Here is a 19,682-nt window from a genome sequence, read left to right on the forward strand (position 1 = left end):
CAAATCCTGATAGAGATAAAAAGGTAATATTGTTTTTACTGAAAACTATTTTTTTTTTAAATATATTTTATTGATTTTTTACAGAGAGGAAGGGAGAGAGATTGAAAGTTAGAAACATCGATCAGCCCTTGACCGGAATCGAACCTGGGACCTTTCAGTCCGCAGGCCGACGCTCTATCCACTGAGCCAAACCGGTTTCGGCTTTACTGAAACTATTAAGTGAGGAGGCAAATCCCTCTGTAATGAAAGACTCACACATTTCTCATCCTGTCCATCTTAACATTGTAAAGGTGTATTTGTCAAGCACTGCAGCATGACAAAAGCCCACGTGACTCTCTCTGGTTCATTTGCCCAGAGGCCGGGCTCCGCGGTGGTTGAGAGGAGCCTTTGCAGAGAGTCTGTCTCTTCATGACAGCGGCCGGGCCGGGATGGGCTGGGACAGAACCAGAACCAAGGAGCCGCTGGGATACAGGTTTCGAGGTCTCTCAGACCAGCTTTCTTTTCTGAACCCTAATTTACGTCTTGAAAACTAATGTTTCCTCCCTTAATTCAAAAATAATCCAGGCACCATCAGAGAAGTTAGCAAATTCCATTTTTCAGTGACTCTCCAAAAAATTATTACTTGTAGTTAGTAAGATAGTGCTACAGGTTATGATGCAAAGCTGTGGTCATTCCTGGTTTCTGTAAGGAGACGGGGCTAAGCTAAAATGGCAACATGCTGTGACAGAGGTTTTTTCCGATCCTGATTATGCCTCCTGCACTTAGAACCGGAACAGTGTCGTCCCGCTGTACTCACTCCGAGTTGTGCTGGGGGTGCCGTCCTAGGCCTCAATTATCAGCAGAAACCAGGAAATTCCAAGTGTTCCCGGGAAGTTGCGCTTCCCCAGCCCAGAGGGACCGTGGCTGCCTCTGCCACACTTCCCAGAATCCTCCTGGAGGTGCATTCTGGGAAATGTAGTTCAATCTACAGGCATGCTGCTATCCAGGGGTGGGCAAACTTTTTGACTCGAGGGCCACAATGGGTTCTTAAACTGGACCGGAGGGCCGGAACAAAAGCATGGATGGAGTGTTTGTGTGAACTAATATAAATTCAAAGTAAACATCATTACATAAAAGGGTACGGTCTTTTTTTTTTTTAGTTTTATTCATTTCAAACGGGCCGGAACCGGCCCATGGGCCATAGTTTGCCCACGGCTGTAACTATGCCCTCCAACTGCAAAGTTAATCATGGTTGTCAAAAGCATGATCTTCTAAGACAGTGGTTCTCAACCTTCCTAATGCTGGAATCTTCTAAGTCCATTACCAGAACTTCTGTGCCTTTGGAGAAGGCAGATCAGCATAAGATCCATTTTTTTAATAACAAAAGGATAAAATTATTAAACTAATCATGCACAGAAAACATATTTTGTGGGGGGAGGGGAGGAGTTTGGGGCAGGAAACAAGATACCTTTCAACTTCTCTGTATCTCTAATTCTCTGCCCACTTTAGAACTAGCTCTAACATTTTATGAAATTCTGCCAATTTCAACAGACATGACTGTGTCTACATGTATTTGCACTAATGATAGAATGCATTCCTCGATCAACCAGGGCAAGAGGATTCCATCTGACTGAAAGCAAAACCACTCTAGTGGGTCATGGGCAACTCTGAAGTCTTTTACCTAAGTAGTATAACAGAAAGTTACAGTGTTGACCAAAAGAACACACAGGTTTCTCATTAAACTTTGTTATTTTAATGGGTCTCGGAATTCTGTGATAGATTTTTGGTCATGTTGTTTCCATTAAAAAGTACTGATTTTAAAAACTAATAACTTAAAAACTGCCACACACACAAAAGAACCAAATGGTCCACAAAACATTCTCCTTTCCTTCTGAAGGTTTTACGATGTATTGTAATCATTAACCAGTCTTTTACTATTAAGCTTAAATGGCCAATTGAGACAAACAGTTCTGAGACCGTTCTTCCACCACTGATTAAGACGGGGGTGGCAGGTGTTGGGAATAATATTCATTTAGCTTCTGAGCTTTCTGGGCAGACTTGGTGACTTTGCCAGCTCCAGCTGCCTTCTTGTCCACTGCTTTGATGACACCCACAGCAACTGTCTGTCTCATGTCACGAACAGCGAAACGGCCAAGAGGAGGGTAGTCAGAGAAGCTCTCAACACACATGGCCTTGCCAGGAATCATATCAACCTTGCCAGGAATCATATCAATTCAAAAACTTGGGGCCATCTTTCAAAAACTTGGGGCCATCTTCCATCTTCCCAGAACGACGATCAATCTTCTCCTTCAGCTCAGGAAATTTGCAAGCGATGTGAGCTGCGTGACAATCCAGCACAGGTGCATCTCCAGCACTGATCTGGCCTGGGTGGCTCAGGATAATCACCTGAGCTGTGAAGCCAGCTGCTTCCCTGGTGGCCATTTTCGCTGTCACCAGCCACATGGCCACGGTGAACATCTTTGACAGACACGTTCTTGACGTTGAAGCCCACATGGTCCCCAGGAAGAGCTTCACTCAAAGCTTCATGGTGCATTTCAACAGGCTTCACTTCAGTTGTAACATTGACTGGAGCAAAGGTGACCACCAGGCCGGGCTTGAGAACACCAGTCTCCACTTAGCCCACAGGGACAATACCAACACCACCAACGTTGTAGACATCCTGGAGGGGCAGACGCAGGGGCTTGTCATTTGGATGAGTTGGTGGCAGGATGCAATCCAGAGCTCCAAGCAGCGTGGTTCCACTGGCATTGCCATCTTTACGGGTGACTTTCCATCCCTGGAACCAAGGCATATTAGCACTTGGCTCCAGCATGTGGTCACCATTCCAACCAGAAATTGGCACAAATGCTACTGTGTCAGGGTTGTAGCCAATTTTCTTAATGTAGGTGCTGACTGACTCTTTAACAATTTCCTCGTATCTTTTCTGGCTGTAGGGTGGCTCAGTGGAATCCATTTTGTTAACACCAACCATCAGCTGTTTCACACCCAGTGTGTAATCCAGAAGGGCGTGCTCACGAGTCTGTCCATTCTTGGAGATGCCTGCTTCAAATCCACCAGCACCAGCAGCAACAATCAGGACAGCACAGGCAGCCTGAGATGTGCCTGTAATCATGTTTTTGATGAAGTCTCTGTGCCCGGGGGCATCAATGATGGTCACATAATACTTGCTGATCTCGAATTTCCACAGGGAGATGTCAATGGTGATACCTCGCTCACATTCAGCTTTCAGTTTATCCAAGACCCAGGCATACTTGAAGGAGCCCTTCCCCATCTCAGCAGCCTCCTTCTCAAATTTCTCGATGGTTCTCCTGTCGATGCCCCCACATTTGTAGATCAGATGGCCAGTAGGGGTGGACTTGCCAGAATCCATGTGTCCAATGACGACGATGTTGATGTGAGTCTTTTCCTTTCCCATCTTGGGTTTGAGTTATCGGTGGTTTTCACGACACCTGGGTTCTGGCGGCAAACCCGTGGCGAAAAAGCAGGTCTTCTCATTCTTACAGAGCCATTGATATTTTTTGAGTGCCAATGCTTTTTTTTTTTTTTTTAAATTCTGAGAGGGATGGGGTTTTACAGAAGAGTTAGAATTGAAACGTGGAATGATTTAACTTACATTTTAAAAGAAACTCTCTCAGTGTGGACATTAGACTGTAAGAGATGAGTTATTAAATTCTAAGTGTCACTGTTAAGATGTACCTACGTTACATGGGAGGGAAGAGTAATAGTTCTGATTAGTTGACCAGCCATTTCTTTTGGACCTTTCCAAGTAGCACCCATGCTTTTTATCAGAGTGTATCTCTGGGAGGATTTGGGGAGTGTGGGGTGACAGAATCATGCTTTTGACAATCCTTGAGGAAGGCAGAGAAATTTGAGGGAAACAAAACATGAAGTCAAAGAATTCCAAGAGATGGGGCGCATACTTAGGAAAGTTAGGGCTCTAAAATTTTTTTTTTAAATCAAAATAACAGTTTTTGAGCAACTAAACATTAAGTGCCATATAATAAAAATAAAAATAGTGTTATGGTCTGAATGTTTACATCCCCCAAGACTCATATGTTGAAATCCCAATGCCCAAGGTAATACGATTAGGAGGTGAAGTCTCTGGGAGGTACTTGAGGTCACGTGGGCGGGACCTGTTGAATGAGGTCAATGTTCTTAATAGAGAGTCCTGAGACAGCTCCCTGTGCCCTTTCAGCACCTGAGGATACAGGGGGAAGCCTGCAGCCTGGGAGTGGGAGAGGGCCTTCACCAGAACAGACCATGCTGGCTCCCTGATCTTGGACTTCCAGCCTCCAGAGTTGTGAGGAATAAATTTCCATTGTTTGTAAGCCAGCTTAGTCTGTGGTATTTTATTATAGCAGCCCAAACAGACTAAGACAAAATTAACTGAGCATTTACTGTGTCCTAGGCAAAGTGTTCTGCATATTTATCATTAATCCTTACATCCTATGAGATATGTATTATTATTTGCACGTGACTGATGAGAAAACAGAAGCTATACCTTTGACTACCATAATGTGCTATAGACCTGGGTTATATCTGACTGGGTGTGTGGGGCAGGGAAGCTGACATACACATGGGAGAATATTGGAATGATAGAAATAATCGCATGTTCACAGATTGAAAGACTTAATTTTATTAAGAGGGTAATATTCCCCAAATTGATCTACAGATTCAATGCATTCCTGCCAAAAGCCCAGTTACTTTTTTTTCACAACAAAAGAAAAAAATCAGACTTCATCACAATTAAAAAACTTTTGTGCCACAAACAATAACATCAAGAATTTGAAAAGACAATCCACAGAATGGGAAACATTATTGCCAATCATACATTTGATAAGGGACTTGTACTTAGAACACACAAAGAACACTTATAACTCATAACAAAAAGATAAATAACTGAATTTTAAAGGGAGCAAAAGATCTGCATAGACATTTATCCAAAGGAGATAGAAAAATGACCAGTAAGTACCAAAAGTTGGATCATTGGCCCAGGGAAATGCACATCAAAATCACGAGATACCATTTCATACCCACTAGGTTGGCCACATCAAAACGGCAGATAATGACAAGGAGTGGTGAGGATGTGGAGGAAATGGAATCCCTATACACTGCCTGTGGGATTGTAAATGGTGTAGCTGCTTTGGAAAACAGTTTGGCAGTTCCGCAAAAAGTTAAATACAGAGTTACCAAATGACCCGGCATTTTCACTCCTGAGTATATTTCCAAGAGAATTGAAAACATATGTCCACATAAAAACTTGTACACAAAGTTTCGTGCCAGCATCATTCAAGATAGCCAAAAAATAGAAACAACTCCAATGTCCATGAACTTATGAATGGTGAGCAGAATGTGGTTATCCATACAATGGTACTTTATTTGGCAATATAAGGGAATGAAGTACTGCAATGAAGTACTGGATGAAGCATGAAACATTACACTAAGTGAAAGAATCCATTCACAAAAAATCACATATTGCATTTGTATAAAATGTTCAGAATTGGCAAATCTGTAAACGCAGAAAGTAGATTTAGAGCTTGCCTAGGGGTGGGGGTTAGGGAAGTGCTGGGAAGAAGGGGGGTGACTACTAATGGGAACAGAGGTTGTTTTTCTTTTTTTAAGTGATGAAAATGTAAAATTGATTTTAATAATTACACAATTCTGTGAACCTACTTAAGAATATTGAATTACATACTTTAAGTAAGTGGTACATTATTTGAATTACTAGAGGCCCGGTGCACGAATTCATACACAGGTGGGGGGTCCCTTGGCCTGGCCAGCGATCGGGGCTGATGGGGGGGGGGGGAGTCCGGCCTGGGGGAGGGACCGCGGGAGGTTGGCTGGCCAGCCCCCCCCCCCCAGATTGGGGTCGATGGGGGAGCTGGCCAGCCAGGGGGAGGGACCTCGGGAGGTTGTCTGGCTGGCCCCCAAATTGAGGCCAATTGGGGGGGGCATGCCAACACAGGAGGTTGGCCAGGCCTGGGAGGTTGGCTGTGGGAGCGCACTGACCACCAGAAGGCAGCTCCTGTGTTGAGAGACTGCCCCCTGGTGGTCAGTGCACGTCATAGCAACCGGTCAACTGGTCATTTTGTCATCTGGTCATTCGGTTGTTCGGTCGCTTAGGCTTTATATATAGATAGGTCAATAAAGCTGTTAAAATATTTAACCAATTATTAGCTGTGTTAAACAATCATAATGCATGGTTAATAAATGCAACAAAAGTATAGATAACTACAATCCTCATAGTTTTTTAAACATGTTTTTATTGATTTTCAGAGAGAGGAAGGGAGAGGGAGAGATAGAAACATCAATGATGAGAATCACTGATTGGCTGCCTCCTGCATGCCCCCTACTGGGGATTGAGCCTGCAACCCAGGCATGTGCCCTTGGCCGGAATCAAACCTGGGACCCTTCAGTCTGCAGGCTCTATCCATTGAGCTAAACCAGCTAGGGCATGAGCACATTCTTTTGATGATGATGGCAGAGGGCAAAAGCACAGGTGGAAATATGCGCATCTGCTTGCATCACAAAGCATATTTTACAGTCAGACTCAGAGTTAAAATGAGAGGGTACTGCAAGGTTACGTGGCAGAGGGTGTTATGAGGGGTTTAGGCTGACTGCAAAGTTAGAGGGAACAGGCCCCACAAGAGATCCCCTCACTTCTGATACCAACTGCAAGTTCAAGGGGTTCCCAAGACCACTTTCAATAGGACTCATGGAACTCACTGAAAGCTATTATACTCATGGAGATGGCTTATCAGGGAAAGGGTACAGGTGAAATCAGACAAGGGTAGTCTAGGGAAGTATTAAATGTGGAGCTTCTCTTTAATGTATCATAGCCAGGATGCATTACTTCCCCAGCATCAATGTGTGATGATACATATAGGATGTGCCAACCAAGGAAACTCACCCAAGCAGTGGTGTCCAGAATCTGTGCTGAGGTTCTGTCACCCAAAGTCCTCACCCTAAGTCACAGTGTTGGGTGTGGCCAACTCCCACCCTAAATCACATTGTTAGGCTATCCTGTGAGACTCAAGGCTCCCAAGCAAATAAGAGCACGCCCATCAGCTATGAGATTACCTTCCAGAAACTGAGGGCAAAAGGCAGACATCATTTGGGGCAAGGTAAGCATTTTTTTTTTTTAACCACACAGGAGTGGATACAGAAAGGAGGGAAGAATTGGGACTATTAGTGCAACCAGTCTAGCACAGTAGATCTATGAAAAGTATTTCTGCTCTGGTTGGTGCAGTTCAGTTGGTAGGAGCGTCGTCCCATACAATGAAAGATCGCAGGTTCTATTCCTGGTCAGGACACATACCCAGGTTGTGGGTTCCATCCCCAGTCAGGGTGCATAGTGGAGGCAACTGATCGATGTTTCTCTTTCCCTCTCCTTTCCTCACTCTCTTTTAAAAAAATCAATAAAAAGCATGTCCCCAGGTGAGGATTTTTTTTTTAAAAAGTATTCCTTAAATTGGTAAAGGGTTGTGAAGCAGTGTTCTTTAACATCAGGACTGACTTAAGAGCTAACATTAACCATAGACTAATTATAGACTCTATAAGAAAGCATCCTTCTCTTTATCCCTCATATCCATTAAGATCAAGACTAATCATGCCGTATTATAACTTTCTCCAAAGTCAATGAAATAGGTGTAAAATTCATCAACTTTGGTTCTATGATTAAAAAACAACAAAACAAGCCCTGCAGCAGCCTGGCTCCGTTAGTTGGGCATCATCCCGTGCACTGATAGGTTGCTGGTTCAATTCTCAGGGCACATGCCTAGGTTTTGGACTCAATCCCTAGTAGGGGGCATACAGGAGGCAGCCCGTCAATGTTTCACTCTCACGTCAATGTTTCTCTCTCTCTCTCTCTCAATCAATAAAATATCTTTAAAAAAAACCAACAGAATGAAACCTCATACAATTCTATACTATAGCCTTCAGTGATGATTACTTACATAAATATAGTAAGTACCTCATAGTTTTCCAAGAACTTTCAAAACAACCATCTCAATTGATTCTCAAAATGACTTTCTTTTGCCTATATGGGAGAAGAAGAAAATTTCAGCATAAAAATTAAAGCTTTACTGTTAATGGTGGACTGGAAGAACCGAGGCTCACCGATTCTACCAGTGCTCCTTCCAGACCAAATATTTTTCTTCCAACCAAATACTGTACCTCTGTGACTGAATAAATCCTAGGTCCTAGATTCTTGAGTCTTGCTTCACCAAATCAAGTTGAGATTTCTGGCATTCTTGCCTGGTTTGTTTGAGCTGTTAACATGTTCATTTGGGTGGAAGAATGCATGGATTGGCCAAGCTTTACAAATCTTTCAGACAGCCAAGTCAAATGTTGTATGTTTATAAACAGAAATATTTTTCTGAAATGTAACTTATTGTTTTTTGTAAAAAATTTAAAAAATTTGTAAACATTTCCTATGCTTGACAGAATAGTTGTTGGATATTCCCATGAAAGCTATAGCACTTGAAAATATTTAGGATTCAAGCTGTTTATATTCGAAGAGTGACACATTGCTAAGGAAAGATACCAGAAAGTGGAAAAGGAGTAAATGGAATCTGATATAGCGGTTATGTTATTCATAAATCATTCACAGCCAACATTAATAAGTAACTTATCGCCCTAGCTGGTTTGGCTCAGTGGGTAGAGCATGCGGACTGAAGGGTCCCTGGTTCGATTCTGCTCAAGGGCACATACCTTGGTTGCAGGCTCCTCCCTGGCCCGGGCCCTGGTCGGGGCTCATGCAGGAGGCAACCAATTGATGTGTTTCTCTCACATCTTTATTTCTCTCTATCTTTCCCTCTCTCTTCCATTCTCTAAAAATCAGTGGAAAAATATCCTCGGGTGAGGATTAAAAATAAATAAATAACTTATTAATTAATATATTTCCAATGCCTGATATAATGCCTGGCATACTGTAGATGCTATTGAATGAAGGAACTATTGAATGAAGGAACAAATAATTAAAATAGGCTTCTTTATTACAACAGTTGCTTGTTATATTCTTCTGACACCATTGTTTTACTTTTGGAAAACACATCTCCTTTGGGAATTAGAAATTTGTTTTAGAACAAGAGAACAGTTGAGAGCTGAGTTGGAGCCCCCTCTAAAAATGACTCATAATACTAGCACTAGGATATTACATCAGTTAAGATATGTTTGGTTACTTGCAATTGAGAAAACTCGTTTAATTTGCTTAAATAAAAAGGAAATTTATTGGATTGCCAAGTTAAAACATCCAACTATAGGTAAGGCCTCAGATACTATTGAATTAAGACTTTACTCGGTTTATCTCAGCTCTGACCTATTTCATATGTTGGCTTTATCCTCAAGTTGGCTTCTATCATGGTAGGAAAATGGCTGCCCGGAGATCTTGTTCTTTTCCAGGAGTATGTCCACCCTCAGACATGAAACAAAAGTATTGGTCTCTACTTTATTTGGATCAATTTAGGCTATAACCTCTATGTTCTGAGCCCCTAACCAAACAATTCCTGAGGTCAAAGGAATGTAGGTCTCAAGGTGGATTTTCAAGGCCTTCTCATTGTCATCTGATCAGCAGACCCAGTGATGTCATCTTTCATAGGCCTTTTTCGGAGGGTTGAATGCCTTGTGGTAGGAATAGCCCCTTAGGGGGTGAATCAGGCTTCCTATGATTCTCAGATCAACAGTCTGGGATGTGGAATTCAATCACAGAATCAAGCTTCTCTTTCCCCAGCAGCATGGCCTGGATGCCTTAGGACTCTCTGGGGCCAGTTCAGCCAAAGGCATGTTGGGAGCCATGGCTGTTGACGCCTCTCACTTGCAAACATTTCTAAAGCCCCATTTTCTCTCTCTTTTTCTGGAATTCCAACTACACCTATGTAGGATTGTTTGCTATTATCCCACAGTTTCTGGATGTTCTATTCCACGTGTTTTTCACTTTTTTTCCTTCTGTATATCTGTTTGGATGATTTTATCTTTTTTTTTCTCAGCTGTGTTGAGTACACCATGAGTCCATCAAAAGGATTATTCATCTCTGAATACCATGGGCTTTTTCCCTCCTAGTATTTTCATTTGACTCTTACAATTTCCATCTCTCTACTGAAATTCGCCATTTATTCATGCATGTTGTTCATTTTTTTTCAATCCTTATCTGATTGACTCCAACATCTGGCTCATCTCTGAGTCCATTTCTATTTACTATTTTATCTCTTGACAATGGAATTTTTTGTTTGTTTTGGGTTTCATGGTTTTCTGATGAGTGCTGGACAGTATGTGCAGAACAGCACTATTTTCTGGTTAAGTATTGTCCATACCTGGCAATGAACACACTTCTTCTTCTGTCAGGTTATTATGTGGGGGGTTGGACCAATCTAATTAGTTGAGTTGGGCTGGGGCTTTGTTGTTGCTATAGTTACCTTTATTAAGTCACAGACTTCAATTTTCATTTTATTTTTTTAAGCAGGATGGTGCTGTTTCCTGGGGTTTAAGTGTGATGGCTGGGGTGCCAGAGGATTTTGCTCAGTGTTCCTGCTTTCCCCTTGGCTTTTGATTGTCCACACATTCTTATGCCACCAGAGAGGCTCTCTGTCCACACTCAGCATTAGAATGGGTTTGGATGGAGATTCTCTGTTGTCCTGGTTCAGTCTCAATCTTAGACAGGCCTTGTGTGCCTGTGCCTTGGGAGATGGGACTTTTTCAGTCTACTCCTCTCTGTGGCAGCCAACTCAGCCTTTTATCTATGGTTTGTTTTGGGCAAGAATTTCCTATTCCTCCCTCAGCAATAGAGGACTTCAGCTTGCTATTAGTGCAGGATCCTGAGGAAAAGAGGATTTCCTGCCTCTTCCCCAAGGATAGAGGCCTTTTCCTCTATATTCCCCCCATTTACAAGAGATCTTTACCTGTGCTCTGGGGGCCTGAGAGTTTGCTGCCTCTTCTCCAGAGGCTTAGGGCTTTGCTTTAAATATATTTCTTTATTGATTTCAGAAAGAAAGGGAGAAGGAGAGAGAGAGAGAAACATCAATGATGAGAGAGAATCATTGATTGACTGCCTCCTACGCACCTCCTACTGGGGAATGAGCCCGAAACCCAGGCATGTGCCCTTGGCCAGAATTGAACCTGTTACCCTTCAGTCCGCAGGCTGATGCTCTATCCACTGAGCCAAGCCGGCTAGGGCAGGGCATTGCTTTATAAGGTAGGAAAAAGAAGCCTTGGCTGGTTTGGCTTAGTGGATAGAGCATCAGCCTGTGGACTGGAGGAGTCCCGGGTTCAATTTCAGTCAGGGGCACATGCCTGTTGCAGGCTTGATCTCCAATGTGTGGCATGCTGGAGGCAGCCAATCAATGATTCTCTCTCATCAGTAATGTTTCTATCTCTCTCTCCTTCTCCCTTCCTCTCTGAAATCAATAAAAACTATATATATATATATTAGGAAAAAGAGTGGGGGGAGGCTTCATGTTCAACTCTTAGCAGCTACCAATTATCTGTATGCTTGCACCATTGAGGGGTTCTTCCTGGACTCCTATCCTGCCCATAATCATTCCTCTGAGCACCACTAAGATTGTGGGAAGAACTTATGAGTGCAATCTCCACTTTGTCTGAGGTTCCCAGCTGACATGCTAACCTACAATGGCCTTTAACGATTTGTTAAAATTTTACTTGGTTGTTGATAGATAACACTATTCTGCCAGTTTTCCAAGGGAGAGACCATGGCATAATTTTTATGTAACTACTGTGTCCTACTTTATGAATTTGAAGGTACAATATGAGGTCATATGCTTTTAAATATATATCTATATATCCACACATATATATATGGATATACATTTATTTATTTATTTTAAGAAAGATTTTTTCTAATTCAGCAATGTCATCAATAGATCACACATTATATGAAGCTATTTTTTAAAAATATAGTTTTATTGATTTCAGAAAGGAAGGGAGGAGGGATAGAAACATCAATGAGAGAGAATCATTGATTGGCTACCTCCTGCACGCCCCCTACTGGGGATCGATCCTGCAACCCAAGCATGTGGCCTTGACCGGAATCAAACCCAGGACCCTTCAGTCCATAGGCTGACTCTCTATCCACTGAGCCAAACCAGCTAGGGCTATATATATTTATTGATTTCAGAGAAGAAGGGAGAGGGAAAGAGAGATAGAAACATCAATGATGAGAGAGAACCATTGATTGGCTGCCTCCTGCACACCCCACACTGGGGACCCTGCCTGCAACCCGAGCATGTGCCCTGACAGCGAATTGAACCATAATCTTCTGTTCATATGCTTTTCAATATTAAAATCAAAGGTCTCAATGCTTTTGTCCTGCTTCTTGAGATGTCTTCCTTCCTAGCGTCCTCCTCCTCAGATAATTTCCATTATCGCAAGAATGCTTAACTGGAGTCAGGGTCGGTTCTAACCACCACATTCTCCTTTAGGAGAAAACATTAGGAAATTTACTCAGACTCTTGAGAAATATTGTCTTCAGCCATTGCTTCAATCATGGTCACACGTGTGAGGGTATTGCTTTCTTACTGCTGCTATGACAAATTACCACAAACTTGGTGGCTTAAACAATGCAGATTTATTGTCTTACAGCTCAGAACTCTGACAAGGGTCTCACTGCGCTAAAATCAAAAGGAAAAGTCTGCATTTCTTTCTGGAGGCCTTCGAGGAGAATCTGCTTCTTTGACTTTTCCAATTTCTAGAGGCCCCCATCTCTCCATCTTCAAATGAGTACTGTAGCAAAATCTGACTTTGCTTTCATCCTCACTTCTCTTTCTCTCATTAGAGCCAGGATAGTCTCTCAGCTCTATTTAAGCAGATTGGGCCCCCCTGGATAGTCTCCCTATGTAAAGGGCCTTAATTTAACCACACTTGCAAAATTATTTTGCCAAGTAAGGGAATATATTCACAGGTTTTAGGAATTAGGATGTGGGACCATTATTCTGTGAGCATCCCTATTGAGGCCACATGACGTAGGCGGCTGGCTACTCCATTGCAGCCAGTGTCCTCAATGCCATGCTGACAGGATGTTAATGGCTAGAGTGATTCCAGTTCCAGCTACCTTCCAGAATCCCTCATTTCTTTACTTTCACGTCCCTCCTCATGATTAAGAAGTCCCTATCAGTCCTAGTCCCCAGGGCTAGTTCTACATCCAGTGGCATGTCAGTCATAGGGAAACCCATATTCCTACATTGCATTTATTTTGTTAAAGATAAAATACATAATGTTACTCAACTGTTTAAAATATGTCAGTGCCTTCCCAATGTACTTGCCACAGGCCCTGAACTAAAAACCTATCCTTTTGCATACCTATGTTACCGGTTCCTCCCTTGTTTACCGCATTAGAATTATGCTGAATTTCTTTTTGCTTCTCAAACGCACCAAGCTTTCTCCTGCCACACAGTCCTCACATATGCTATTCTCTTTCTTCTGAATGCTCTTATTCACACCTTTCACCTGGATAACTGAGGTCTCAGTCCACTATCACTTCTTTAGTGACACTCTCCCCATGTTACCAATCTAAATTATGTCCTTCCTATTATTTTTTCCATCGCATTTTATTTTTTAATTACACTTATCGATATTTATTTTTTATTTAATTACTTAGTTACTTATTTGGTGTATTGCTGGTTTCCTTCAAAGGACTCTAGATCCAATGACAGCAGGATTCATATACCCAGCACTTAGCATAGTCTGGCTCATATAGGCATGCAAATATTTATTGGATGAACGTATTCTGATAGCCACAAGTGCAGGTTTTAACTCTATCCAATAACATTATAAACTCCTTAAAAACATAGATTAATTAAAATTTGATCTTCCATAGCCCAGTAGGCAGGGTCTAGGATGCAGTAGCTAGGTGTCCATAAATATTTAGTCAATGAATCTTGGATTTCTAGCCTAGACTCTACTTTCTTTTTCTAATTCACATAGCATAATATTTCTAAAATATTGTTTCCATCATCTTAATCCCCAGCTAACAAAACCTATCCACTATCACCTATTCATAAAAATCAACCTCATTCTCCTAACTCTCAAAGCTATGTAGTATTTTATAATCTTCACAATTAAAAGCTATCCATGTTCTTCAATGATTTTTAACTGTTTCATATGTGTGAATGCAGTTTGGTTAACAGCACTTTCAATAACAGTGGCTTCCCTTTTTTGTTAACCATACAGGTGCTCAATGTCAAAGAAAGAAACACCATTTAAAATGTGAAATAAAAGCTATTTTTATTATTTTCTATGTCAGTGATGGAGAACCTTTTGAGCTCGGCGTGTCAGCATTTTGAAAAACCCTAACTTAACTCTGATGCCATGTCACATATAGAAATTTTTTGATATTTGAAACCATAGTAAAACAAAGACTTATATTTTTGATATCTATTTTATATATTTAAATGACATTTAACAAAGAAAAATCAACCAAAAAAATGAGTTACGCGTGTCATAGGTTCGCTATCACTGTTCTATGTGTAGAAAAGCTATGCTTGTTTGACACAGTCTTTTTGTTGATTTTTTAAATTGATTTCAGAGAGAAAGGGAGAGAGTTAGAAACATCAATGATGAGAGAGAATCATTGATGGGCTGCCTCCTGTACACCCCATAAAGGGGATGGAGCCTGCAACCCAGGCAAGTGCCCTGACTGGGAATCCCAATGTGACCTCCTGGTTCATAGGTTGATGTTCAACCATGGAGCCATGCCTCAGTTTTCTTTAAGATGATGACACTAACTAGTCTGTTGTGGATGTCCTCATTAAATTCTGACAAAAATATTTCCTTTTATTGACTAAGCATTGATAAATACTAAATCTTTAATTAAAATTTCTCATATCCAATAATTGGAAGAATTTCCCATAGATTAGCTTCAGGCTCCCTACAGTTTCAACTTTGCTTCTCCTCCACTATCCATATATTTTTGATGCTAGAACACAGGACACCTTAAAATAGCTATACATGTCTGGCCCTTCACCTTAGTTTTACAATGCTGGGTGGGTCAGCACCATGAATGGTAGAAGTATTCTTGGATGCCACTCCTACACCGGGACAGCTGGCAATGTCGTAACTATACATGGAAGTGACTATAAATTACAAAAATATACCCCATTAAACGCATACCAAATGTATTCTAATTCAACTTCCTTTCAGCTAAATTTTTAAAATGCCTGCTAACCACTCCAACACCACTAGAAAGAGGAAGCCTGGCAGAGGGGAACTCGGTGAAGAAGGAACTAGCAGTCCAAAGATCGCAGTTAAAATGTTTACACATTGCTGGGGACTCTTAGCGTCACAGGAAACCTGCCTCAAGGCTTGGAGCTATTTTATTTACAGGGTAAATTGTCAATGTTCACCAGTCAGCTCTGTACAGGGCCAATGGATAAGTTGGTTACAACTCTATTTGTGGCAAAGATTTTCTAGCAAATCCTGGCCTCCTGTGCCAAGGGGCTGGTTCACTGCCCTTCGTTTAGACTAGTGGTTCTCAAACTCTTTGGTCTTATGACCATTTCACACTCATAAAAGGTATTGAGACTCTAGCGGTTTGGCTCAGTGGATAAAGTGTCAGCCTGTGGACTGAAAGGTCCTGGGTTCGATTCCGGTTAAGGGCACATGCCTGGGTTGCGGGCTCGATCCCCAGTTGGGGGTGTGCAGGAGGCAGCTGATCAATGATTCTCTCTCATCACTGATGTTTCTATCTCTCTCTCCCTCTCTGAAATCAATAAAAATCTATTTAAAAAAAAAAAGTATTGAGGACTCCCAAAAGCTTTTATGTGACTCATATCTATCAACATTTACTATATCAGGAGACAAAACAAAGGTAAAATCCTTTTTATTAATTCGTTTAAAACAATAATAAATGTTACATGTTAACATAAATAACGTTTTAAAATGAAAAATAACTATATCTTTCAAGGCAAAAAGAGTTTAGTGAGAAGAGTGGCATTATTTTACATTTCTGCAAACCTTTTTAATATCTGGCCTAATTCTCATATCTGCTTCTGCATTCAACCCTAATGCATAGAACATGTTCTCTCGTGGAAAACCCCACTGTACTTTAATTACAGGGTAAAAGGCAAGTAAAGTCTTAGTATGAAATAATTTGGACCCTAGGGACCCCCAACCATGCTTTGAGAACAGCTGATTAATCATCACTATACAGTAGTTCCCCCTATACATGGGGGATACGTTTCAAAATCTCCAGTAGATGCCTGAAACCACAGATAGTGACACACCCTATATACACTGTGTTTTGTCCCAATACATACATACTAAGATAAAATTCAATTTGTGAATTAGACACAGTAAGATATTAACAACTAATATAAAAATAGAATAATTATAACAATGTACTGTAATAAAAGTTATGTTACTATGGTCACTCATTTCAGGGGATCCCTTGCCGAGGCTCAATGCTTTCTGGTGTAACATGTTGATGTCAATTGGAACACAAGGTTTTCTGTTCACATCTTCCACCCACAAATTAAATGCCTTTTCATCTTAGCCAAGCACTTGTCACATACTATGGCTGTAACTTCTGCAGTTTGAGGTGCAACAGCAAAATTAGCATGCATTTCTTTTTCCTTTTTTTACAGTTTCACGGATAGAAGTTTCATTCTCAGCAATCTCAAAATATGATTTTCTTTCTTCCCTTATTAAGTGGAGAACTTTCACCTCTTCACTTAGGGGAAGCACTTTGCAGCTTCTCTTTGGCACATCCGGATTGCCAGCCTCACTACTCTTGTGCTTTGGGGCCGTTAAGAAAAAAAGTTTACTTGAACATAAGTACTGTGATACCGTGACAGCGGATCTGATAACCCGGAGGGCTACAAAGTGACTAATGGGCGGGAAGGATATCCCCTCGAAGATAAGCTGGACAAAGGATGATTCATGACCTGGGAGGGATGGAGCAGGATGGCTCAAGATTTCATTATGGTATCCAGACACGTGCAATTTAAACTTTATGAATTGTTTATTTCTGGAATTTTCCATTTAATATTTTCAGACCACGACTGTAGAAACCACTGAAACTGCAGAAAGCAAAATCTCAGGTAAGGGGGGCTCCCCAAGTACCTTCCCTCTATTTCTGTGTCTGTGTTATTCACCCCACTTCCTAGGTAAGAGTCAAATGTTAATGTTTAATTACTATGCTTTTTAGCAACAATGGAAAACTTTAGAAGCACTTTTTAAAGAATAAGTCTTAGAGAAGTCCTTCTTCCCTTTCACTGACAAGGGAAAGATTATCTCTTTCATTGTATGCCTCCTGATAGTTAAGCTTTCTTCTTTTAGCAACATAATGACCAAGGCAAATGCTTGACTAAGACTAAGACAATATTGGTGCCTTATATGCTACAACAAGCATGTCAAACTCAAAGGCTAACACGGGCCAAATAAACACGGTTTAAGTTTCTGTGGGCCACACAAAAAAACCAAAAGCTTCAATTTTCATAGAAACGTAGGTTTGTTTCGATAGAGACATGCTGAATACAAAGGGCTGAAATAAATGAGTAATCATTAACATAAAATAATAGAATATTTTAATAAAAATATTTTTTCTTGAACATTAACTTACCACTGAATAACTGCACAAATTAATAAGCGTAACGCAAATAAACCTATTTTTCTTGTTCTCCGAAAGCGAAATATTTCCTGTTGCACACACCAAACAAGTCAGTACAAGACTAATGACGTGGCAATCGGCTGCTAAAATATTCGCTGCCAGTATTAGTGGAGAGAAATGGTGCACCTGCACGTAAGGCACATAAGGGAAATGAATGCAACACGATTATAGTAATCAGTCATTAGCGAACGTTGTAGTTCGTTATTAATAATTATGTATAACAGGATACTGTAAAATTAAGTTACGAAATTTTTATTAAAATGTTTCTTACATACCGTTATATTGGCTGGGCCGCAAATGTATTCGTTGTGGGCCACATGCGTGGGTCCACAGTTTGACATGCTGTGCTACAACACCACAATCTATTTACCAAGTCCTTTCTGTGTGCTAGGCTTGTGCTAAGTGCTTTACATACATTATCATTTAATTCTCACAATAATCCTCTGAGGCATCTACCCTCATAGATGAGGAAACTGGGGTACAGAGGGGTTAATGCCCAACCTTATAGGGGACTAGGCCAGGAATTGAACCAAAAAAATAAAAATCTGCCTCAGCATGGAGGGACCTGGAAAGCATTATGCTAAGCGAAATAAGCCAGAGAAAGACAAGTATCACATGATCTCACTCCTGCGTGGAATCTAATGGACAAAATAAACTTATGGAAAAAAATAGATCCAGAGACATAGAAGCATAGGACAGACTGCGGAACCTCAGAGGGAAGGCGGGGGAGGCTGGCTGGGTGGGAAGAGATCAAAGAACTTGTACGCATATATGCATAACCCATGGACACAGATCATAGGGTGGTGAAGGCCCGGGCAGGCGGTGGGGGCGGGATAGAAGGGGTCAATGAGGGAAAAAGGGGACATATGTAATACTTTCAACAATAAAGATTTGCCCTACTGGTTTGGCTCAATGGATAGAGTGTCAGCCTGCGGACTGAAGGATCCCAGGTTCGATTCCGGCCAAGGGCACATGCCTGGGTTGCGGGCTCGATCCCCAGTGGGGGGTGTGCAGGAGGCAGCCAATCAATGATTCTCTCTCATCATTGATGTTTCTATCTCTCCCTCTCCCTTCCTCTCTAAAAATCAATAAAATATATTTAAAAAAACAATAAAGATTTAATTAAAAAATAAAAAAAAAATCTGTTTCTGGAGCACAGAATCCATTACCTACTGATAAAATATAAAGGTGACGAGAGATTTGCACGACAGTAGAGGTGAAAGAGGGAGGTTAAGTAAAGCAAAAAGGCTCAGGGCCAAGACAGCTGAGATGCCCAGGATCCACCGGAAGCTCGCTTTCTGCTTCATTTTCTACGCTACTCTGTTCCTCTCCTCACGTTTACGGCGTCTCCCTCCAGGTGATATGAGGCTGATGCTGAAATGAAGGCGCTAAAGAGCCTGATGAAAAGGAGCTGGGCCCGTTCGTGGTAACCAGGGTGACGGTGGCGTGGCGAGAAGCCTTGCGCAGGCGCGTTGCGTCCCGGCCCGCCGCCGCCCCACCTCCGGCCGCAGATTCCACGAGCTCGTGGGCAGAGCGGGTGTGGGCCACGGGAGTGGGCGGGGGCGGGCGGCCCGTGGCGCCTGCGCGGTCGGCGGGCGCGGGTGTGCTCGCGCTCACGTAGAGGCTGCGGTCGCCTCCTCTCCCCGCGGCCGGCGCCTGGGGTTATAAAAGGCTTACGGGCTCCCTCTGCTGCCCAGTCGCGCCGCTAGCGGGCAGAGGACGGAGGAGGTGGCCCGCTCGGTGCCGGCAGCAGGGCACGGAGGAACGCGCTCGCGCCCCGCTTCCCAGGTGAGACGCGCCCCGGACCCTGGAGACCGAGGCCGAGGCCCTTGGGCAGCCGTGGTCCTGCTCCCCGGCCCCGGTGGCCCGGCCCCTGCCCCCTCGGGGGGGATGGTTTGGGGGCGGGGTTCCCCAGTTTACCGCGGCAGCCTTCTTATTCTTCCCTGGGGGCTCGGCCCCTCGCCCTGAGCGGACCCCAGGGCCGGACAAGAGGATCCTCTGTCCGCGTCGGTGCGCCCCTTCGCGCCTCCGACCCGGTGGGCGCCCCCGGTCGATCGGGCTGCGACAG

General features: G+C 42.5%; 3 protein-coding genes and 1 pseudogene across 7 annotated transcripts in view; 1 reads left to right on the top strand and 3 right to left on the bottom strand.

Annotated features, from left to right (window-relative positions):
- Window positions 1-930, bottom strand: part of NUDT13 (nudix hydrolase 13) — an 18,195-nt gene extending 17,265 nt beyond the window's left edge. For both annotated transcript variants that reach the window (XM_006090263.3, XM_006090265.3), the window contains exon 1: window positions 797-930. The gene's annotated coding sequence lies outside the window, so the exon portion shown is untranslated. The remainder of the gene's footprint in view (window positions 1-796) is intronic.
- A 959-nt stretch (window positions 931-1,889) lies between these two features.
- On the bottom strand, window positions 1,890-2,457 carry LOC111826338 (annotated as a pseudogene).
- Window positions 2,458-2,494: 37 nt separating this feature from the next.
- Window positions 2,495-3,481, bottom strand: LOC102418763 (putative elongation factor 1-alpha-like 3). Its single transcript, XM_023755115.1, has one exon. The coding sequence runs from the start codon at window positions 3,413-3,415 to the stop codon at window positions 2,615-2,617; it is 801 nt and encodes a 266-aa protein (XP_023610883.1). The 5' UTR covers window positions 3,416-3,481; the 3' UTR covers window positions 2,495-2,614.
- Window positions 3,482-19,226: 15,745 nt separating this feature from the next.
- The window catches only part of P4HA1 (prolyl 4-hydroxylase subunit alpha 1), a 79,582-nt gene continuing 79,126 nt past the window's right edge, over window positions 19,227-19,682 (top strand). For 3 of the 4 annotated variants that reach the window (XM_023755118.1, XM_006090268.3, XM_023755119.1), the window contains exon 1: window positions 19,227-19,402. The gene's annotated coding sequence lies outside the window, so the exon portion shown is untranslated. The remainder of the gene's footprint in view (window positions 19,403-19,682) is intronic. The other variant, XM_006090269.3, reaches the window with a different exon arrangement.

This window comes from Myotis lucifugus, unplaced genomic scaffold (genome assembly GCF_000147115.1).
Source record: "Myotis lucifugus unplaced genomic scaffold, Myoluc2.0 scaffold_69, whole genome shotgun sequence".
NCBI classification, from domain to species: Eukaryota; Metazoa; Chordata; class Mammalia; order Chiroptera; family Vespertilionidae; genus Myotis; species Myotis lucifugus.